The 24,235-nt window shown below is 43.1% G+C and overlaps 1 protein-coding gene across 3 annotated transcripts in view; it reads left to right on the forward strand.

Moving 5' to 3' along the window:
- Positions 1-24,235, forward strand: part of PDLIM5 (PDZ and LIM domain 5) — a 535,229-nt gene that overhangs the window by 498,057 nt on the left and 12,937 nt on the right. For all 3 annotated transcript variants that reach the window (XM_069238102.1, XM_069238118.1, XM_069238110.1), the window contains 2 exons: positions 8,002-8,182; positions 21,227-21,347. In XM_069238102.1, the coding sequence (XP_069094203.1) occupies positions 8,002-8,182; positions 21,227-21,347 (302 nt within the window). The remainder of the gene's footprint in view (positions 1-8,001; positions 8,183-21,226; positions 21,348-24,235) is intronic.

The following is a 24,235-nucleotide window of genomic DNA, read 5'->3' on the forward strand; positions in this document are numbered from 1 at the left end:
ATTTTATGCAATCAGCTCAAATGCATGTGTTGCTGCACATCTAATCTCTACATTTCTACTTCAGTATCTGGGTTCATTTCGTTAGATATTTTCCCCTTTCCGTGTAGAGTTAGGATAGAGTCTATCCCACACCTTCTTCCCCACAATCTCTCATTTGCCTGCAGTTTTCTTATGCCACTTGAGGATTGTCCCAAGCTATGTCTGCTTGGAACACCTCTGTTTTAGAAGGTGGGTAGTATACACACTGTGGCACTTGTTTGGGCACTGAGATAGAAATGATTACTTAAAATCATGAAAGAAATTAACCCTTGAGTGAGGACTGTTGGGCATGGTACTTAACATGGCATAGACTTTCTGTTCTGGATAGAAAACTGCAAACCTGATTTTGTCAGCAAGTCATGGGGTGAGAGTTGTGCTTCAGAGTACAAAATCTTCCAGTACTAAGACATTCCTTGTGAAAGATGCACTATTAAACGCTTACACCTTTTGCTCACGTCACCAACTGTTGTTGCTCTTCCAATTAATATTTATCTTTCTTGGCACAAATTTGTGGCAGGATCCTGCCCTTTCAGCAGCTGCATTGCTTCCGCTCATATCATCGTCTGGATTACTGTCCCAGGCCTGCCTTGAGTTTGGAGGTTTGGTGCAAACACACACAACACTAAGCTCCCTTCTGGGGGCTCGGTGTGCACCTTGTAGATTAATCCTTTAGTAGAAATCTATAACACTTAACATAGAGGAAGAAATGTAATTTTTCCAAACAGCACTTGACCCGACTCACAAACTCCTGGTACAGAACTTGAGAAAAAAAAATTCACACACAACAGCACAGCCCACATGTGCCACAGAGGTGAAAATACTGATCCCAGATCATCCTTAAGCACCTGGTTAGGGCTATGTTACCATTATGGAAGAGATTTCCAAGCAATGGGTAGGAGCTCTCTCACTCACCCCTTCAACACTAACATTCACACACCCACAGTTCATTGAACTTGACCCCCCCAACCCAACCATAAATAGACCAGAATGCAATATCCACAAAATATCACCACATGGTAACACAGACTCCAGCTTGAGGTAGGAAATGTGTATTTGCATGCTAGGGTGACAAAAAACCATCAACAGCACTCAAGTCTATTCTAATGGCCGTCAAATGCTGATAAAATAGCAATATTGGAGAGAGAGTTGTAAAACCCAGGTGGCTTTTGTGATCGTTTGGGCCTTTTGGATAGGACCTCCTATGCTCCTAATGCATCTCATGTGTAGCAAGAAAACCATAACAGATCGAAATTAGTCTTGACTGGTAATCACTCGAGTCTCATATCAGCTTGTTTTTTGCCCACTCCACCACTATAGTTTGAGAGGAGCCTTACGTGAATATGTCTTGGTTTCGCCCTGATAGGAACAATTCAGCCCCATCTATCAGGCCAGGTCCTCTTTAGAATGAGCGCAGAAGCAAGTAGGCTGAAACCTTTTTGAAGGTGGTTTTGTTCCACTCCACACTTTTTAGTTTGTCTACATGAGATGCTGTATGTGCCACAGTATGCCCATATATATCCTGTACCCATTGTGCCACTGGACTCAAGCTGTACTCCACTGACAAATCATGAGTATGCTGAAACTGGTCTAGGGTTTCTTGTTTGCTCGTTTGAAGCGGAGCTGGGCTGGACCAATCCTAGTGTTGTGGGACCAAGTCTGATTTGCGTAGAAAGTATATTTTCAGGATAGCAAAGGAGCGCCTCCCAAATTGGTGTCAGTGTAGGTAAGTGTTTCGCCATGAGGAAAATGTTTGTCAGTCACTTGGCCCCAGAAATGCTCCTTTAGTTAAATATTCTTATAAAGCTGTACGTTTACTCAAAACTTAGGCCCACATCTACTTTAGCTCATGTCCACCTTTTTTGTGAATCAGGGAATTAGAAAAAAACTATGAAGATTTAGGAGCTAATTTATACGTATTTGTTTACTTTATCTTAGGAGAGCAACATTCTTCTGCTTTTAGTTGTAACCACTTTATGCCGTGATACCTGGTACATTTCTTTGTTTGAGGAAGGATATTTGTGATGCCAGAAGCTTTCATGCGTTCTGCCGTCATCTTATTCCCAGACACTCTGAGTAGCCCAGCTCATAGTGGTTTGTCAGGCAATTTAAGCAGATCTGCACAAACAAAGAGCATTAGTCCAGTACAAATCTTTGAGAAATGCAGGCCCATGCAGTGCTTATTTTGAGCCTAGGGGAAGGAACCAGCTCTTGTGTTTGAGGAACAGCACTAAACCCTCTGCATTAGATATTTCCTGAGAGGGAAAAACAAAGCAGAAAGATGGAGGAAGAGAAATACGGGAAAACCGTAACAAAGGGAGAAAGCCGGAATCTGCAAGAGTGAGATAAAGGGGCAGGGGGTGTCTGGTAGTAGATTAAAAGAGGCCTGAGGTGAGAGTATTGGAAGAGTGCTTTAGGCAAGTCTACACACCGGCAAATCCAGAGAGGCCTTGGACTGTCACAATATTGGACTTTTTGTAGCCAAGAAACAGTTCAACAACCGCCTAATGTCTCTGAACAATATTGGTATTTGAACACGTGCACTCTTTTCTGGTCTCTGCTCGGGAGTGCTGTTTTCTGTGTAAATCTATTCCCTTTCAAATACAGTGAGCTCTCCTGTCTTCAGAAGCGTGCGCTTCCTGCGTGGAGTGACACTGAGTAGCTGTCCCGCTCCAAGCTTCCTGCTGCTAATTCAAACAGAATGTTTCAGTGAACCTTTCTGTGCACTTGTCCAAAACAAATTGAGTGCATCGGATGGAATTCAAGGGTTCCTGTCATGTGACTGGCAAATATTTCCAACTCACTTGTCCTGCTTTCTACCTGCACTTTCTCGCTGCAAAGGCGCATATGTGTCTGGAATATATTTATACGAGGCAAGTCCTGTGTTATTTTAGAACAAGTATACTTGAGTTCTTGTACTGTGGCTAATGTACCAATGCTTTTCATGATATAGAATCGACTCTATGATAGAAAAGGCTTCAACTGGATTCACGTTGTCCTCTTTGACCCAATTGCTTGCGTCTTCGAAAGAGTATGAAAACTTTATGTATTTGAAGATTACTTTGCCTCCCACACTACAAAGACTTGTGAGGTGTCCAAGTAATGCTCACATATAGTGCATCCACGTAGGAAACCACTTCAGCTCTCTGGGCAGCACATCACTGCAGCACATCACTGTATTCTCATTCACATTCTCAAGCCTCCATCTAGTTGTAGTAGGCCTCAAGTCCACAAGGCGTGTATTTTAGGCCAGCGGTTCTTAACCTTTTGACTTCTGTGGACCCCCACCTAAGCATTACTGGAATCCGGGCACCCCCACTGAGCCATCATTGGAAGCCGGAGAATCCTGGTCTAAGTAATTTCTATGATTTGAACCTCAAACCAACCCACAAAAATACAAAAACAAGTACACACCCAGCACAATGCTCAAATACTGAAATATTTTGTTTAATTCACAATCAAATATAGAAAACGTTTTCACATTTTCAAATGTGCTTCTTTATTTGTATATACTTTATTAATTTTAATTTATTAACTATAATGTTATTTAATATTGCAAATCATTTGGGGACCCTTCAGGGGTCCGTGAACCACAAGTTAAGAACCACTTCATGGCAGCAAAAATAATAAGTAGTAAAATACATACCTGATATAGACGATAATAACCTCATACAAATTTGGTTTAAATGATTCATTGTTTTACTAATGCAATGAAATCTAGCCGTAACAAGTTTTAACAAGCCTTTGGAGGGAGAAGCAAAGTCATACATTGTTTGGCGTCTTTCCATGAAACAGGGTGGCTTCCATGAGTATTTAGGAAACTGCTACTCAACCCTTTCTCGCATTTGTGCCTTCGCTACATTAAACCAAAAACATAATTGAAACACATGGTATTAATTTTTTATAATACTATTTTATAACTATTAAATTTAACTGTGCTGTAGTAAAAAAGGTGACTATGACCAGGGCTACTGCAATCATATGGCAGCAGATGACCATTATTGGAGCATATTTTGCTTTGACCAACCACAGTATAAAGCATGGGTTGGTCCACTTAAGCCATTGGCTCTCTAAACTGGGAATAATGCCATTTTGCTAATGCACATCCATCTGTAAAGTAGTCCAGGGCTGGTTGGGCAATTTACCTAACATGTTTTTATACATGTTATACATTTTCAAATTTTTTTTACTAATGTGTTGGCAAATGATTGTACACCACCTTTAGTTTGCAGCATAGTTACTTTATTTTAGTTTTAAACTGTTAATGATTGTTGCATATGCTTAGAAAATAATTATGGTCTTCCAAAGGCCAGGCCTGTTTGCTTTTCCAGTCCACACCTTTACACTGCATCTGGATTCTGACTTGAGAGCAACCGAAAATGATAGATTTAAATTACTTATCAACATATTTGAAGAGGCCTCAAAACAATCCGCTTGAACTAAAATTGGAATCTGATTCGGGTGTCCCAAGACATCTAATAGTTATGCAAATTGATAATCCTCAGCAAAATTTAATGCATGTTTGACAACTGGAATTCTTTGAAAGCAGTTCCAGCTGAACATATTACAGATAAACAATAACTTGATGAGAAATTGACAAGACTTGCAAATGGGCTACTTACAGTTAAGAACACATTGGTGAGTCTGCCGGCCCTCCATAAAAGTGTGCAAACGTCATCTTCTTAAATCAAAGACTTTTTTCGAAATAGGAGTGACCTCAGTGTGAACATGTATGTTAAACATGATAAGCTCCAGGTCTTCTATGATAATTTAAAAGAAAAAATATTTCTAATCACATCAGTTAATGTCCCTTCCAGTAACAAAACTATATATTTTGATGTCATATCACAGAGTCCAGATACAGTAATTTCACGGATTGTCAGAATCTTGATAGATGGCAAAAGTTGACGAATTGGAAATCTGACAAAAGCCCTAACAAAGAGGCTGGACAGGAGCAAATGTTTCAGCTGACTTCAATGTCGAAGGGGGTCATATCTGAGGAAGCACTATGAACACATGATTAAACCAATTTTCAAGACTTTCTTGAGGCTTTACATTGACTGATTGTGAAACTGTGTGTTAAAGTTATACTACACGATTCGTAGGCATTCAATTCAGTCATTTATAAACATTAATGTTCAATGGCTTTATATATGGGCATGAAGAAGCAAATCTATTTAATTCAATATATGTCAAGAGTACTAATGTAAATTAAGTATTCTTATTTGAGCTTGTGGGCAATATAATTAGATGCATCAATAGTTTTAATATGTATTCAAATTAATAATCAAAATATATAACCGTCTACTGATATGCTGACTAACATATTTATATTTGACTCCTGGCTCTTGCCTCGTCTTGTGAAGTCCCCCGGTTGATCCCTTTCAATATCATTTTCATTGTTTAACTTCTTTTGAAGAGCATCTGTGACCATGACCTTCTCTACTACCCCTCACTGACAACATCCATCTGTACCTCAGCATCACTAACTAGCAAACCAATACTGTGTCCTACAAACCATTGTGTTAAAGATAACAGTAGGCATCCTCAAATTCAGTGGTTCCAAAACTAAATTGCTTTCCCTCAACATCTGATGCTTCTTCTCCCTTCTAATTGATCCAGTGCCTTTATTGTTTTTGGGTAATTTAGTCACATTGCAGGAGCAATGTCAAATCCCTAGAAAACACTTTTGACTCTAAAAGAACTGATACCCAAATCAGGTTCAAAGACAGCGCTTCATGTCATTATGGACGTTTGTCTCCTTTTCTCCATGTGATTCTGAATACTACAGCCAGAATCAAACTATTAAATCACTTCACTGGCTTACACTGATGCATACTTCACAATGAAGGCTCTCTACCTACCACATAGGTGCATCCATGGAAAATCTCCAAAATACATAAGCAACAAAAGAAGTCACTGCGTCTCGGGGGGATAAAAAAAAATTATCCAGTCAGAACACACTCGAGATCCCCTCTGCAGCTCAGTCGTTCCATGTTCACAGGGTCCTCAGTGTAGAAGACACGTCTATTGAAGGGATAGATTTGCCGTTTGCGCTTTATTGAACATTTCCTTTTCTTGTGGCTGAGCTGATTCAGGGAATGAACCCCCATCTCTTTTCATGTGGTACATAATGGGAGAGTTAAGGTTTCATATACACTACATTTCCCTCAAGATTATCCCGATAACAAGACCACCTTGTCCCATAGCAATCATTTGCTTAGTAATGTTCTCACTTCGGGGGCTCTTCTCTTTATCTTGTTCTACCAGTTGTTCCTGGTACTTATGTTCCTCCTCCTCCTTTCACAAACCCTGATAGATAGGCCCCACCCCACCGATACGCAGAGCTGCTCCCCAGCTCTGTATTTCCTCACCCATGCCCCTATGCACCGTTTGTCCTGTTCAGCAATCCAGCCCCTTCCAGACTAAAAGCAGGGCCTCTGCTGAAAAGGAGATTGCATAGCTTCTGCCTTTGTTTCTGTGTCCTTGCTGGGGAAAGGCTTTTCTTTGCCTTCAGCGCCCACTTCCTTATCATGATTGGGTCCTGCATGCTTTACTGGTAGATATCGGAGGATTAATTCCCCCCAAGGGACATTGCACTGTTTTCACGGGAGCTGAACGCACCTCCGAAAGATATGGCCAACTCTGAGTTTGCTCTGTCAAACCTTCCACCCCTGTATTCTGAAATATAAATGTTTTCATTCTTGTTTGTCTAAGACAGTTTTTTCGTTTTGCATTGTAGGAAAAGTCTGAAAACTTGAAGATATAAAAAAAATTCAAGAGCAAGTATTATTGACATATTTAGCTGTTTTTATAGAGTACAGATCAATGCACTTTGGCTAATTCAGTGAATTTTCTTTCATGCCACTAAAAACATATTTATATTATGAAAATCCTGATGCATGCCGTGACTGAGTAAACAGTTTAATCCTAGCCAGCAAATGAGCACCATTTCTCGAGGATAACCTTGTCGCCTCTTGAAATACGGGGTATAGGGTGTACAGAACTCATGGACGGTTTGTTGCGTTCCAATCAGTGACATTTTCCTTGGCTTTTAGTCATTGTTCGTTGGTGTGGAAAGGCACACATAGTGAAGAGGTAAATACCAGAAACAATGCAATGAAACGAACCGTGATGGGTAGAGAGGAGCATTCAACAAAATGCATGCACCACTTAGTTTAATGGCATTAGTTGATGTGGATATGTAAATACTCTTTAACTGTGAAGTATGCCAAGATGGACTGAAAGGATGTTTAGACTACAAGAATATTGTTGATAATGCTATAATTGTTCATGGTCGTGCAGTGTAAGCAGCACGTAGATAGTTGTAGCTAGCTGCAGAGGGTTGCGCCGATTTGTAAAGACCCTCTCCTTAGATATAGACAAGTGGCAGAGGTGAGGAGGGAACAAGCCTTTAATGACCCCTATAACCCCGAGTCATAGGGAATATGAAGCTACGAATATTTCACTTGTGGAGGATAGAATGTTCTAAATTAAACACGAAGAAACAGGAAGACGGACATTTCAATGTTTGAGCAGAAGGTCTGTACTGTCGATTTTACAATCCTATGCAAAAGCCATTGCTTAATTTGACAGGCACTTATCTTGGGGACCAGCACTTATTTCCATGAATCAAATATTTGTAGAGTGCAAGAGAGGGAAAAAGACACCGATGGGAAAAAGGGAGAAAGAGAAAGACTGCAAAACTGTCACAAAAGGAAAAATCAGGAACCTGCAAGAGAAAGGGACGGTGGGAGTGTCTGGTAGTAGATTAAAGACTACAGCCTTGGTTTTCGGCTGTGCCGTTTAATTGCAGGGGGTGCTGGCTTCTTAGCAGAGCTTTGAACACGGGCACTCTTGCTTTCACAAATTAAGCACTGACAAAGGCATTTATGCTATTTAGCCTTTTTAATTTAATGGTGATTGCTGATCAATGCTGTTTATATTTTTCGTTTATTTTAACAGAGGGCCTTTTTTGTTGGCTTTGGGTAAGTCTTGGCATCCTGAAGAGTTTAACTGTGCTCATTGCAAGAAGTCTATGGTCGAGTCTGGATTTGTGGTTGAGAAGGGGTCTCTTTACTGTGATCTGTGCTACGGAAAGTTCTTTGCACCTGAATGTGCTCGCTGCCACAGGAAGATACTTGGGGTAAGTAGCAAAATCTGACATGTGTACTATATTCTGACACATCTAGCAAATAAATCAGGCATTGCTGTGTCCTCCCCTTTCTTGGTCCAGCACTTACTTAATATTCTTCTCTCCTTTGGCCATTTTAGGTAGCCCATCCACCTCTGTTATGTTCCCCCCTCACGACCACCACTTTAAAGCATTGCTTTGCCTTGTGCTTCTGTTTGTGGGGTATAAATCAACATACATGCACAGACGTCCAACACATAACATATTAAGTTAATTGCATTCACAATATGTTTAACAGATAAGCTTACCAATGCCTTTCATAACAATAATAGTTAAATAGTCTATATCTGCAGTCACAATGTTGGACCTGGCCCTTTCTACAGGGTCATCCCCAGTCTTTTTGCCTTTTCCCCTCCACTTTTTGCTGAATTCATTTTTGTTGGCTTTAGAATTCTTGGCTCTCATGGACACAGATTCACCAAAATGCCAGGGGCAGTAGACATCGATTCACCAAAACGCCAGGGGTTGCGGAAATTACATCCAATGTGCTTTGACACTTCTAAGTCTAGCTTTCAATGGCCTGTCAGGTGCAAGGCTGGAGGGTGCACTGGACATCTATGACCACCAAACAGGGAAAAGATCAATCATACATCGCACATTGAAGGTCATCATTGTCTAGGAAAAAAACAGAACCATTTGTTTAGATGCTTATTCTTATTGGCCATGTACAGGCTAGGGTGTCCTTGTTTTTATACAGATGAGAGAGAAAAACACTCAATCAAATTGGCCAATGCTAACTCCTTGGTATGGGAGTTTAAAAAATACCTACCAGCTGTTAACATGACCTGCATCCAGTTGAAGAGTAAATAACACGGCTTGTAAGCTGCACACTTAAGTCAGTAAGTAGTTTGTAAATGCTATGTAATCAATGCTTATTGTTTATATTAATCAATGAAAGATGACAGCGATGTTACGACAATACCACTGCATCATGTTTTAGAGGATGGGTCTGGATGAGGGTCCCGGGAACAAAGGGAACATCTTCCTGAACTTCATGGTGTCAAAAAGCAGTAGAAAAACAGAGAAGAGGGTGAAAAGTGTTGGGAATGTTCCACCATGAGTTCAGCAGTTCCTATGGGGAGGGAGCAGCTCCTCTAAGTATGTCCATTGGTCTTTCTTCCTCCTCTCCCTCCTGTTTTACTCGTGTTATCTGTCGCTCTAGTGTTATTCATGAATGTCAGTTCACTGAAATGCCAGGGGGTAGTGGAAGTGACATCACACACTCTTCGACCTTCAATTTCATTCACTCACTCATGCTTACACATGCACACAGATTCACACTTATGCACACTCTCTCTCTCTTTCATGTAAAAAACACTCACTTGCACAGCATACATTTAAAAGCATTTATTTTTTTGCCCTTTGCTGCCGGGGAAGGCTGTACTCTAGATAACTGTACTGCATTTTTTCATTAAAATAATCATGAATAATGAGACATTATTCACTACTAGTGATATAAAACAAAATTGATGGAAAACAAATAAAATGGAGCCACAGCCACTGTCCATAAGGACGCGCTGCCACTGTATTTCTGGCACTGATTTTAGCACATCTGAGATTGGGGGTCGCAATGACAGTGTCACGGGTCGCAAGGGGCAAGCCAGGGTTCTCAGCTGCAACTCCTGGTGACCCCTAAATGATGTCCCTGTGGCCACTTTACCACTGCTAACCAGTGCTAAAATGCATGTGCTCTCTGCTTAAAATATGACATTAGTTTATCCACATGTGGCATATTTAATTCACTTATAAGTCCCTAGCAAAGTGCACTATATGTGCACAGGGCCTGTAAATTAAATGCTACTAGTGGCCCTGTAGCACTGATTGTGCTACCGACTTCAGTAGCCCTCTAAGCATGACTCAGGCCTGCCATTGCAGAGACTGTGTGTATAGTTTTAAACTGCCATGTTGATCTGGCAAGTTAACCTACTTGCCAGGCCCAAACGTTCTTTTTTTTCATACCTGTGTCGCCCCTAAGTTAGGCCCTGGACAGCCCCAGGGGCAGGGCAAGGCACACTGTATTTAAAAAGTTGGACATGTACTTTTTAAGTTTTACAAATCCAGTTAGTGTCTATCTCTCCCATAGGTTAAAATTAGAATTGCCTCATTAAATGTTATGTGTAATTTCCAATTGGGACCAGAAAGATATTTTGAGTTTGGTGTCTCTGGACTCGCAATTTAAAATCACCACTGATGGTAAGGTTGGATTTTAAGTTGCAAGTCTAAAAATGCCACTTTTAGAAATTTGGCATTTTATTACTTGAACCATTCTGTGCCTCTTCCTGTCTCTGAGTACTCGTCTTCGTAGGTGACAGATGGGTTCTTGTGTATGCCCTCTAAATATCCAATAGCCAAATGTGTGCCTAATGGGCCATCCATTTCCTGAAGGGCCATTAACATGTTGATGGGTCCTCCTGGGCAGGATGGAAAGAAGAAGCTGATGCACCTAAATAGGCTGGGCCCTGAGTGCTCACAAAGGGCTACATAACAAACTGTAGTGTGTCCCGAGCCAGGGAAGGGAGGGCAGGGACTTTGTGCACTTTAACGGCCACTCTTTGAAGTCTCCCCATTCCAAAGGCACAACTGGGTATAATTACAGGACCCCAAACACCACCAAATCAGTACACTTCTGGCCCTGTGGACACTCTACTAGGAAGAAGGACTGCTGTGCTGCTAAAAGGACTGTTACTCTGCTGGACTACTGCCCTGGAAGGACTGCTTTCTTGCCTGTACTGATCTGCTGCCAGTTGCCCTCCTTGCCTGGGTGAGAAGGACAAGACCCATATCATCCCCAGAACCAAAGTGACTCCAACGGCTTGCTGGCTTGCCTCCTTTTCTGAAGTCTCAAGGACATCAAATACTTAATTCAACTCCTCTACAGCTCCTGGACTCTGCCAACTGTAAGGCCTACCCTGCCAAGTAGTGCCAATCCAGTCCTGTGCCTTTAGAAGTTGGTTCTGCAGCTTTCCTATCAGAATCACTGCATCTCTTGTCAACCTTCAATGCATCACTACTGCCTGGGAATGAGGACATTGCAGCACCAACTGGGTTGCTCGAAGTCAACACATCGCCCTCAGCCCCAAAGCATCACCTTCGCATCGCCAGATGCGCGGCTCGAAGACAATGCATTGCCTTCACTGTAAAGGGTTTGACGGCGCACCTCTAAGGACTCACACCAATGACTGCGTGGCTCGACAGCGATGCATCTCATACTGTGTTGATCAGAACTGATACATAGCCTTCACGTCGTCTCCCCTGCTCCTCCCATCGGATCTTCAACGCCGACGCAACCCTCCACACAAAGTATTGTTTCAGAGGGACAGGGTTGGTCCTTGTAGTCCTTGTAGTTATCTAAGAGGTGATGTATGTCTCCTACCAGTACATAGTTTCAGAGGTATCTTGCACTACTTTGGGCCAATGGTTCTGGAATATAGTCTTGCAAAGGTCACATTCAGTTCATTCCCTGCTTTTAGATCCACTCCTCTCTCCAAGAGGGAGCCTTGTGTTTTGTGGTTGGCAGAAAACTATAGCACAGTATAGCATGTACATTGATCCTTCTCATTGCATCAACCCAGTAACCGGCCATGTACAAGATCATTTAAGAGTCTTATTTTCATTTTTGATTGAGGATGGGAGCATCAGTACCCTCTTCCCAGTTAATGTTTGTTTCCACTTTCTATAGTGACCAACTGTTGATTTTCTTCCTAACTTTTTCATGCAACTTACTGAACAGTTCCTTTAAATGTATACCTGGTTCCAAGTACCATGTAAAAGCTGTTCCACAATTCGACAACTTGTTACTGGTTTGCGAGTCTGATAGGAAATGCACATTACTTTCTTTTATTTGCCATCATGATGTGATGTTATCTTCTTTGCCTGTAAAATACTTGACCCTAAGGCCACTTCAACAACAGGATTAGGAGAGAAAAAGGGCTCATGAAAATCAGAATGGGGCAGGAGCCTTATGAATAGAAGGCGCTATCCCAAAATGCTCATTCCATACCAAGTGATGAAATGGTAGTGCATTATGGGTAGCTAGACTTAGCTTCCTAAGTGGCAGTATAGAAATGTATTAGCAGAAGAAACAATGTGGGGGAGTTGATCTCAACAATGGGGCCAGCTTGTCGCATGAAACATGCATTGCTTCGTGGTACCATTTACATGGACATCTTTGCTTAGGTATGACAACAAGGAAAGGATATGCTGATCATTCTATACAAGCCTCCTCTGCTTCAGAGATCAAATACTTAAAACACTGCCTGCACATCATCCATAACAGGATGTCCAGAGCCTACTGGAAGGACAGCCTTACCATGACCGAATTCATGTTATTTGCCAGGAACAAACAAAAAACTGTACAAAACTGGCTCAGTGCATCAACCTTGATGGCTTTTAACTCCAGCTTTCAATGAGTAGCAAATCACTTCAGTCACCGAGGACACCAGCTTAACCTCAAGGAACACATTACTAAAACAATAAACAGAGAAAACCTGATACCAACTCTCTCTTCTAAAGAAAGTGAAACCATTTCTCACTGAAAGCGATTTCAGAACTGCTGTTCAAGCCCTTGTACTCTCACATCTGGATGGTGGTAATGCCCTGCTCCCTGGCCCCCTAGACTCCACACTGGCACCTCTCAAGTGCATCCTACAAGCTGCAGCACATCTCACCCCATCTTCATAGAACTCCATTGGTTCTCTGTGACCGCACACACCACCTTCAAAACCAGCTGCATCATTTACAAAACCATCATGGACAGCACCCCCAATTATTTTGCATCCAAGCTCATCACCTATGGTACTTCTCGGTATAACTGCAGCCAGGACACCGTCAGAGTGTAGACTGAGAAATGAAAAAAGATTAAACAAGGCAGCAGGCTTTTTCCATCTATGCTCCCAGGATGGGGAACAATATCCCCACCTCTATTAGGCCCACTGCAATGCTGCTCCTATTTAAGAAAGAGTTAAACACTTACCTCTTTGAAGAACACTACATCACAATGCATAAACCATTGACAACCCAGGTGTAGCGCCTAAAACTCCTTGACTTTCTGCCTTTTGGCTTGGTTTCTTCTCTAGAAATACATAAGTTCTGCAACAGGATAAATGTGTAGGCAGTGTACTACAGGATAACTTTAGGGATGGAAGTCTATGCTATGCTACAAAGCCTGGCCATTTTTCCCCTGTTAATTTTGGTGGCTAGTCCTGTGTTCAGTCCTGTGTTCTGTGGTCAGTGTATCTGACCATCTCTGAGTCTATTAGCGATGGTAGTTGTTGAAGTTTGACAACAGAGCCAAGGGCTCTATCCATGATGTGCACCCAAAAGGCACCCCGTTCAGAGTCAGTTGAGGTTGCAGCACCCTTACATTAGTTTATTTGGGAGACTAACAGTTGGTAACAGCTGGCGGTAATTCATGGAGACAAGTGAGTTCAAATAAACCGTGGTACTGAGTCAATTTATCAACCCTCCTGTGAAAAATCATTTACAAACTGAGATCCTTAACTTACCTGCACTAATGCCCAAGGTGTGTATACCAAGTTGTGTGTGTATGATTGAGTTTATGTCTGTGTATGTGTGCTATGCTGCATGACTGCGAAGATGTAAATTGGGTCCTATGAAGGACATGAGTGTCTGCACAAAATGGAAGCTCACCTTTTGTTTCCTTTTTGTCTTTCCCTGTGGAAACACCTATCTGCATGCTGCCGAATCTGGGACTCTAACATTTTGAGTCCAGGGGTGAATATGCACTGCAACAAGCTGGGCCACCTATGGTCCTCGATCCTGTTCCAGGAGGCCCTAGGTCTCTGTATGTGACTAAACCAGCACAGTAGCTTTCTAATAGCCAGCCATCTATCAGGATCGTTGAATGCCAGAGTGGAGAAGCTGAGCAGGCTGGCAAATCTTGAGTGGCATCTTCATTCCGAGATGGCAAGGGGCATCTTCACTATGTGGAGCGTGACCTGGTTAAATCTATTTGTCATTGACAAGAAGGCTCAGTGTCAGAACTACTTCACACTGGACTTTCCTTCTGGAAAGCCACTGGTAGACACAATCTGGCAGCGAAGGAGCATTGGCCTCCTGCACTCATTCCCACCACTGCCTCTGCTGCCTCATGGAAAGTCATGACAGACCAAGTACAGGTCATCATATAAGCCCTGAGGAAGGCCAGGAGAGTATGGCACACAGAGCTCCTGTTCATGAGCATTTGCCCTCCACAACCTACTCCATGCTTTGTGATTGAGGGCGGTAGTTAATATCATTTGATCTATCAGTCACAGTAGTGGTTATTCTTGAAGCCGAATGCCCTTCAACTAAGTTCATCTATGCTGGGCTCTGGGAGAAATTCATTGAGTGGTGTGACTGATCATTCTGACCGCCAACTTGCTAAAATTTGGAAAGTTTTGCACAGATGCTCACTATGACTAAAGATGCTCAGAACGATTTTCCTGACTGTCATATTCTCTGTAGACCAAATGACTTTATTGCAAGCATGCCCGATGCAACTGACCTATACTAGCTTCTTCCGGGACAAATTGGTGCGTTTGACCCAGATAACCTTTTTGACCCAAATAATGACTCCTTTTCACACCAGCCAGTCGATCCCTCTGCCAACAATTTTTGCCCCACCTCACCATTCAAAGGAGGAGAAGTTCCATCGGCTTGATCCCAAAAGGGCTGTGAAATTCTACATTGCCACACTGTGCATTACTGCACAAGAGACCATCAAAGGAAGGATCAGCTCTTTGTGGATTTCTCTGTAGCAAAGAAAGGCAAAGTGGTGTCGAAGTGGACTTTGTTCAGGTGGATGTCCCTTTGCTTTAAAGTTTGCTATATTATAACTAAGAATAAATCCCAGAAGCCCCACAGCCTCATTCTACCAGGACAAAGGCTGCTACGATGGCATTACCAAGAGGGAGTGCTGGTTCTTAATATCTGTCAGGGTCAGGCTGTAGTTAGCCAGTAATACACTACTGCCCTGACAGGCCTGTTGTGATGGTCATTATGCCCCCTGGACTTTCTAATCTGAGTCCATTTCTCAGATCTTCCATCTTTGGGAGGTAGTGCTGTCGTATCTGTTCTAAAGATAAGGAATCTGTGGTTAGAAGTATCCATAGAAGTTACTTACCTTCAGTAATGATCTTTCTGGTGGATAGTCTAGCTAGCTGCAGATTCCTCACTGCTCTGCAATCTCCCTATTCTGTGGAATCGACTCATGAACATTATAATAAGGTTCCAAGTTGGATTTCAGCACACTGTCACCTCCAGTTTGAAGTGTTCTGTCTCTGAGGGCACGTAATGAGAAAAGATAAATAAACTAGGTGTGCGGGGTCCTACTTTCCATAATTTCTGGCGTAGTACAAAGTTACTGCAGACTCACATTGCGGTAACTGTAGTTGTGCAGGAGCATTGCTCAAAAATACTCCCAATCCAGTCTGACACCTGGAGATATTCTAAGGGTGAGGGAGCTGTAGTCTGAGTACCCAAAAGAAAGAGTGTAACTGAAGGTTAAGCAACTTGTTCATCATGACATTTTTTCCAATAGGTTTTTAGTAACAAACATAGGAAAAGTACAACTTATAATGAGGTGTTTTCACAGCTCATCTCCCTCAGCATAGAACAATTAATTAAATACAACTCACTTATCAGTTTGAAATATAATAGTGCAAGTTACGCCTCCAAAAAGCAAAATTCTAGACTGGTTACAAGGGGACATACTAGATCTCAAGGATGCAGCTCCTGGCCTACCTGAGAGGTGGGATGAGGAAGTGGCTCAGGATAGGTCCTGGGGGATGCGAATGGCAACTCTCTTAAAGTTTAATGGGGTAAGCGTGAGTTCTGCATGCTATTTGAAAAGTGATGTTTTTAGTACAAGAGTGTTAATGGGGAGTTTGGATTAGTGTAATGAGTAGTGACGGTGGAACTTCATGATGTTGGAAAGATTGCAGCAGTCCATCATCATGGGATGAGGTGAATGCTTCTGGTGAGTGTGACACGTGGTGTTTAAGTTTTATGGTAGGAAAGGATTGTGGCAATAAAAGTGACAGAAGGGGATGTAGGTAATGGGGTGGTGTTGGAGGGCTAAGTAGATTAGATCCCACTGTTCAGTTTCACTATTAGATCTGTGATCTCTCTTCCACTTGATAAAAGAAATATATCTACTTAGCCCCGACTGGTTGAACAAAGGTGATCTGTGGCTAATTTGTTTCCATTTATCTTGCACCATTTGTTCTTGTTCAGTGCGATAATAATTGTAATATAATAAATAATAGAAAGAGATATGTTTGAAAGGGGGCAGCTCATTGCCAACCAGTAGCTAATTACTGTGAGCCAGTTGATAATTCAATTTCAAAGTTTGCTCAAACCATATTTTGGCCTCTCTGGCCTTTGAGTTGATAACTGACTTGAGTGTATACTGTGAGAAGCAGTAAATTTGTGTGCCATCAGCAAATGTGACCCCGAAGCTAAATGAGAATATGAAGTCAAGGTGAGATTTGGTGTGGATTGAGGAGAGCATGCCATTTCGCATAGTTCTATGAAATTCCCACTGTTATGAGTTGGTAAGTGGCAATTCTGCCCAGTATTAGTGAGCTGTATATGAAAGGAATTACATGGGAGCGTGTGCTGCTTTTTGTAGGAGGCTGGCCTGGTTTGAAGTGGGTACCTAAGGTACTTACACCTTATACCTGGTCCATTTATCCCTTATTAGTGAAATGTAGGCAGTGTCTAGCAGCTTTGGCTCTCTAGGGGGTAGCTGTGGCAGAGCAGCCAAGGCTGAACTAGGAGAGATGCAAAGCTCTTGCAATACCACTATAGTCACACAGTACTTATACACAATAAAAGACAATACTCAGTGTTGCCAAAAATAAAGCTACTTTATTTTAGTGACACACAGCCAAAAATATCTTAGAGGCAATACTCCTTCTGGAGATGAGTATTATACACAATATATATGCTAGTAACCAAAATCAGGTAAGTAAACAGTCATAGAATAGTGCAAACAGTAGAAAATACAATAGATTGCTATAGGCCTAGGGGCAACACAAACCATATACTAAAATAGTGGAATGCGAATGTCGAATTCCCCCTAGGCAAGTGCAGGGTGTAGAGGGGCACTGGGAGTGGAGGAAAACACCAAAGGTAAGTAAAGTACCCCAACACAGAGACCATGAAAGCAGGAGTAAAGTACAGCAAGTTTCCTCAGAACACACTAAAAGTCGTGATGAAGAATTATGCAAGAACCAAGCAAGACTGCAAGAAACAAACAATGGATTCCTGGACCTCAAGACCCGTGGAGAGAGGAGACCAAGTCCAGAAGTCGATGAAGAGTCCAGGAGGAATAGGACCCCTGCCCACCTGGAAGAAGATGCAAAAGTGGATTCTCCGGTTGGAAGAAAAGTACTGAAATGCACCAGAGAAGATAGCTGCAGATTCCTGCTTGGTGCAAGAGATGTCGAGTTGTTGGATGCAGGCTGTTTGCATCACTGGATTCTGCCAACAAGTCCTGGTTCGCGGAGATACACAGTTTGCTTCAAAGAGGAGCTGCCTGGACCGAGGAGGGACCTGGGGGTTGAGGGGAGGTCTCAACTAAGACTGAGGAGACAGAGGGGGCTCTCAGTACTTCAGAGAGCCTTCAGAAGAACAGGCAGCACACACAGAAGTCCCAGGACACTGGGACAAAGGAGTTGAAAAATGCGGTCACTGCAGCACTACACAGGAGGATCCCACGCCGCCGGAGAACAACTCTGAGAGCTGTGCATCGACGGATGGAGTGCTTGGGACCTGGGCTAAGCTGTGCACTGAGAACTTTTGGAAGAAGTACATAGAAACCCAAGGAGCTGCAGAAGACGCGGTGCACAGAGGTACTGTCACTGCATGGGGAGGCAAGCTCTTACCTCCACCAATTTTGGACAGCTGGACCTTTGGACAGTCTAGGTCACTTCGGTCCACCACCTTTGTTCCAGGGATCAAGCTGTTGACAGGAGAGGCATGCCAGAGTACTGGTTGTCATCGCAGAGAGGTGCCTTCTGAAGCAGGGAAGTGACTCTGCCACACCACTGGAGTTTCCTTAGGTTCTTCTGGTGCAGGGTGAAGACAGGCAGTCCTCAGAGCGTGCACACCTTGGAAAATGTTGCAATTGCTGGCTGGAGCTGAAGTTGCAGGTCACAGGAGATTTCCTGGATACTTTGTTGCAGTAACAGGGGTTCCTGGAGCAGTCTACGGTTGATCGGATGGTCAGGCAGAGGGTGCAGAGGAGTCCTGGAGGAATCTTTTAAACTGAATCTGAGGAAACACCCAGAGGAGAGACCCTAAATAGCCCTGAGAGGGGGATTGGCTACCTACCCAGGTATGCACCTATCAGGAGGGGTCTCTGACATCACCTGCTGGCACTGGCCACTCAGATGCTCCCAGTGGGTCCCCACACCTTGGAATCCAAGATGGCTAATGCCAGGGACACTCTGGAGGAGCTCTGGGCACCACCCTTGGGGTGGTGATGGACAGGGGAGTGGTCACTCCCCTTTCCTTTGTTCAGTTTTGTGCCAGAGCAGCAACTAGGGGGCCCTGAACCAATTTAGACTGGGTTATGCGAGGAGGGCACAGTTTGTGCCCTTCAAAGCATTTCGAGAGGCTGTGGGAGGATACCCCTCCCATGCCGGTAACACCTATTCCCAATGGGAGAGGGTGTAACACTCCTCTCCTAAAGAAAATGCATTGTTCTACCTTCCTGGGATTGACCTGCTCAATCCCCAGGAGGGCAGAAACCGGTCTGTGAGGTGGCAGCAGCTGTGGCTGCAGTGGAAACCTCAGACAGCTGGTTTGGCAGTACTGGGGCTCCATGGTGGAGCCCCCAAGGCGCATGGAATTGGCCCGCCAATACCAGATTTGGATTGGGAGTTCAATTCCACAATCTTAGACACCTCACATTGCCATATTTGGAGTTACCATTGTAAAGCTACATATATTTATTGACATATTTGTACTGCACGCTTATAATGGTGTCCCTGCACTCACGAAGTCCGGGGAATTGGCCCAGGACAATGTGGGAGCATCTTTGCTAGTGCAAGGGTGCCCTCACACACAGTAACTTTGCATCTAGCCTTCAGTAAATGAAGGTGAGACATACAGGTGACTTATAAGTTACCTGATCAGTGAAAAATGGCTGTGAAATAGTGTGTGCACTATTTCACTCAGGCTGCAGTGGCAATCCTGAAGAAAGGTTTGTATGAGTTCCTTATGGGTGGCAAAAGAAATGCTGCAGCCCTCAAGGATCTCCTGGAACCCCAATGCCCAGAGTACCTAGCTACCATATTCTAGGAACTTATATGGGGGGGACCAGTGTGCCAATTGGAATTGGTATTTGGGGTCACTAAACTATAGTGCCAAATTTGGTACACAGAGAGAGCAGAACTGCAGTGACACAGTCAAGCATACTGACAACACATATAGGCCACAAACTATGAGCACTGGGGTCCTGATAGTGAGACAGTAAAAACATGCTGACAAACAGGCAGACATTGGGGGTAACATGCCAAGGAAGATGGTACTTTCCTACACTTTTATACGCAGGTTACAAATTGTTAAAAGTGGATATTTTAGTCAACTGTTTCGTAGATGAAAAACAGGAACTGTCCAAGCTTTTCTGTAATACACGCAAATCGGAATGTTACCCTCTTAAGTGCTCATGGTGAACTTAAAACAGTCTTTATACCTTTTGCAGTAAATTGGCTACACCACTAGGTGGCTCCTTGAGGCTGCTGTATTACCTCACTTTTCGAAAGTGCTGGCCCAGGACACAAATGAGTTCAGGATGATACTAATGCAGGTGAAATAGTTATGACGTTTTGACCAAATGAAGTGAATCAGTTGGGACCTGTGTTAGTGGAGGCTCAGTTACAGGGATTTGCACTAGGGGCTAGAGCTTGATTCGAGCTGAACCTGCTGAAGGATCAATGTTCCAAGACTCCAGATGAAAAGGGCTGAAGGGAACCAAGCTGGTAATCTAAGGATGAAGAAAGCATTTACATTACCAAAGATGTTTTGGTTTTGAAGGCGATAACTGTAGTTTAGAATTTTTCTCAATGTGCACCATGCCAGTTTAAGATCAGGGAGATCTCTCTTCCGGAGCAGAACATATCAATTTTCTTCTGTTGAAAAGTTAAATTGAAGTTTCTACACACCTTGTTAATTTCACACTTTAAACCTCAGATAGTGTTTTGCAAAGGACGTTCCTTATAATAACGCTGGGGTGTAGACAAACTTCCGCATAGGTCTGTCTGTGTGGCTTAATTGGTATCCCTTTGATGTCTTTCTTGCACAGACGAGGAATGGTGTGTCCTAAAACTTCAGCAAGTAATGGCATCTTATGTATGTGTTTTTTTCGTAATGCAAATGCATAAACATGGTTTACCACCTTTGACGAGGCGTTGAAACGCTTTTCGGCGAGGTTAGGAAGATGCCACAAATTTCTCCGAAAATAAGTGCTTTTTGCTTACAGATGACAAGAAAATAAACTCCTTGGCCATTTTTGCGCACTTAGACTAAGGAATTTTCCTCTCCCATGTTGTTAAAATCAGTAAATTCGTTTAAGATCAAGACTGCCGTAAAATGAAGTCACCGTTTAAAAAAAAAGAGGAATCTGCTTTCAGTTAACCCCGTTACTGCGGAAAATGTCATTTTAAAATAATTTGAAATTAAAAAACCAAAACAATTGGAAGTCTTATCTCTCATCGAAACCAAACGCTAAAAGGTAAATGTTGTTTTATCGCCTCAGATGATTAATTGCAACCCTTGTCAAAAACGCACACACATTTTAGAATGGGTAGAGTCAGCAGGCCTGAAGGGGCGTCAATTATTAATAGGTTTCTCGTGTAGCAGCGCCGTGGGACAGCGAGAACAAAAGTGGAGCGTGACACGTCTTTCGGAACCCGATAACCCTCTGTGCACCCCTGTCCCAATCGCTTACTGATCAGCCCTTTTCTCCTTGTCTCCTCATTCCAACAGGAAGTGATCAATGCTCTGAAGCAGACTTGGCACGTCACCTGTTTTGTGTGCGTGGCGTGCAGTCAGCCGATCCGCAATAATACCTTCCACTTGGAGGACGGCGAGCCCTACTGTGAGGCAGGTGAGCGCTGGAGTTTTGGCCCATGGTGGATCCTGTTGTCTGATCTACTGTAGCACCTCTTTTTGTCTCCTGGCCACTAAACATTTGTTCTGTGAAATCGTGACCTTGTTGCCTAGCTTGTTGGCATAATTGATTCCTCTTTAATCATTTGAGAAAGTACCTGCATAACCCTGCATTGTTTCAGGCCAGTACACCTTGATACATACCTTCTACTGCACATGCCATACTACAAATCTCATTTTTGTCCAACCTCATTTTAACCTATGTTGGTATTTTGCAAATTGTGTAATGAAGGCATTCGTCTACCTCAAACCGCAAGAGTGGGCGGAAGGCATTGAAAGGCAGGACTAGGAAAGTGAGACATACATTTTAATGGGTAACTAAATATCCATTTATTTATAATCAGATATTTAAAGTTTAAAGTTACAGTTCTTCTGTGGTGAATGGCGACTGTGAAGCGTCATTATTGCCACCCATAAGGATTCCTGCCACTTAAGCTTCTGCATCAGCCGGTTCCCGGGGATAGACTATGGAGGACCAGAATTGTCAGATGAACTTGTGTACTAGTCAATTAACCAAAATGCCAGGGGTAGCGGAAGTTACATCATATGCACTTTGACTTTCGCATACATGCACAAGCTTGCACATGCACACACAGTCATACACACAGTCTTATATAAACACATACTCACCCACAAGCATGAAGACAACATACAATAAAAAGCATTTTTTTCTTACCACAGTTACCAGGGAGGGTTATATATTCCAGCTATCTGTACTCCATTCTTTATTACACTAATGGTGAATAATATAATATTATTCGCCATCAGTGTAATAAAAATTGACAGGAAACTGGAGTCCCAAAAAACATCCATAAGGACGAGCTGCACTTTTTGTGAACCCAGAGGCCAGGGGTTGCAGTGGGCAAGCCAGGGGTTGCATCTGTGACCACTGGCGACCCCTAAACCATGTGAACATGGCTGCCACAGAAAAAGGAGTGATGATGACTACATACTTCTCATCTGTAGGGGGGTTTGAGAGCACACTGGCTCACAGCCCAGCACAGTCCGCCCCTTTGCATCCCGGTAAATGCAGTTCACAGTTAGTGCTTACTTGAAAATTATCTGTAGTTTTTCACCAAAGTTGGTGCAGACATTGCTGTGTATCTCTAGACAGGTGTTTCTGGGTTTAGCCCTTCATCAGTAGAGAGTAGAGAACAAAGAAAATTCACCTGGGGTTGCTGGAAATGCTGCCAAAATCCTCTCAGGTCAAGTACCACTCACAGGCACACAGGTGCATCTCCAAAGCTCGTCAGCTCACTGGCTCACGGGAGCCTTTTAAACAAGATGGGGGGGTTGGGAGCACACTGCCTCACATCCCAGCACAGTTTGCTTTTTTGCATCCTGGTAAATGCAGCTCACAGTTAGCGCTTACTTGAAAATTATCTGTAGTTTTTCACCAAAGTTGGTGCAGACATTGCTGTGTATCTCTAGACACGTGTTTCTGGGTTTAGCCCTTCATCAGTAGAGAGTTGAAGCATGTGCTTGCCAGTGAGTGGTACGCAAACCTGAGAGCACTTTTTGCATCATTTCCAGCAACCCCACAGACAAAGCTGCTCTCTGCTGATGAAGGGCTTACCCAGAAACACGTGTCCAGAGATTTACAGCACTTGCTGCACCTAATAAGGTGAAAAACTTTAGTTTACTTTTTGGATAAAAAAACAAACTTGTACTTCATTGACCATGAGGCACTGCGGCTGACTGCATGTTGGAGTGTGAGCCAGGGTGCTCCCTTTCTGGTTGTACTCCTCATCTGTAATGACTTTCTAGATCCAGAGCCCATAATGTGCCTTTTTTTGCTTATCATGTCTTGAAAAATGGAACTGGGGAAGGCTTGTACAGGCACAATATGGAGTCCAGAGGTGCCATCAAATACACATCTGCTAGTTAGATTCCTCTTCTGAATAGGAAATATTATTGGCTAAGGTTCTAGGAGTACAGTTCACTGAAATTCCACTCTTCAGTACAGTGACGTGTGGTAGGGTTTTGTTCGAGTGATAATGAAACATGAAACCTTGTGAATTGCGTTTGATCCTTGGCGTGATACAGCAGGTTAAGTTGTTTCTTTTCTCTAACGTAAAGTTAGTCTGTTTTGTAGTGGCATTAGTATAGTGATTCCTTCCTCTTTTGGGACGCTGAAGTGCATTCATTGGTTTGAAAGCTCACTTGGCCATGGTTTGTGCTTTCTAAAAAGAGTCTGAGTTTATAGTGTGGACTATGGGGGGAGTGTTTAAGTGCTGTGCGTGATTACGGGGTGCTTTTGTCATGTCGCGCCACATCCAGATGTACTTGATTGTGAATCAGAGGAAAGGGGTTTGAGAATATGAATTGGAGGGATGGAGATTACTTCTACAAAGCTGTGTGGTTGACTGATTTTTCTTCATGGACAGTATGGTCTGCAGTCATCTGTTGAACAATAGCCGGGGTCTTTACTTCTTTGCTGATTTCATGGGAATCTTAGGTGGGTAGTATTTGTGCCAGAAGAGATTCCAGAGTTTTCCAACATGGGCGTTGAAGGAGGTTCTACTGATTCAGGTCTTCTTGAAGGACCGATAGTCAATGGAGATCACCAGTCTAGAGCATGGGGCAGAAGTCAGCATTATCAGTCAAGTATTTTTGGATGAATGAATGCCTGCTAGCCAGGATGATGACGGAGTTAATGCAGCGTATCTTGAAGGGGGTGCGTCTGGCCTTGGGTTAGCCCGTGGAACACATGGGCGAACCAGCGTGATGTGGTGATTTAGGCTTAGTTATTGTCTGGTTGCTGGCTTTAGTAATCTACGCAGTCTTCACAAAATGTACAGTAATATGCCAGTTAGAATCTATTTG

This window comes from Pleurodeles waltl, chromosome 1_2 (genome assembly GCF_031143425.1).
Source record: "Pleurodeles waltl isolate 20211129_DDA chromosome 1_2, aPleWal1.hap1.20221129, whole genome shotgun sequence".
Classification (NCBI taxonomy): Eukaryota; Metazoa; Chordata; class Amphibia; order Caudata; family Salamandridae; genus Pleurodeles; species Pleurodeles waltl.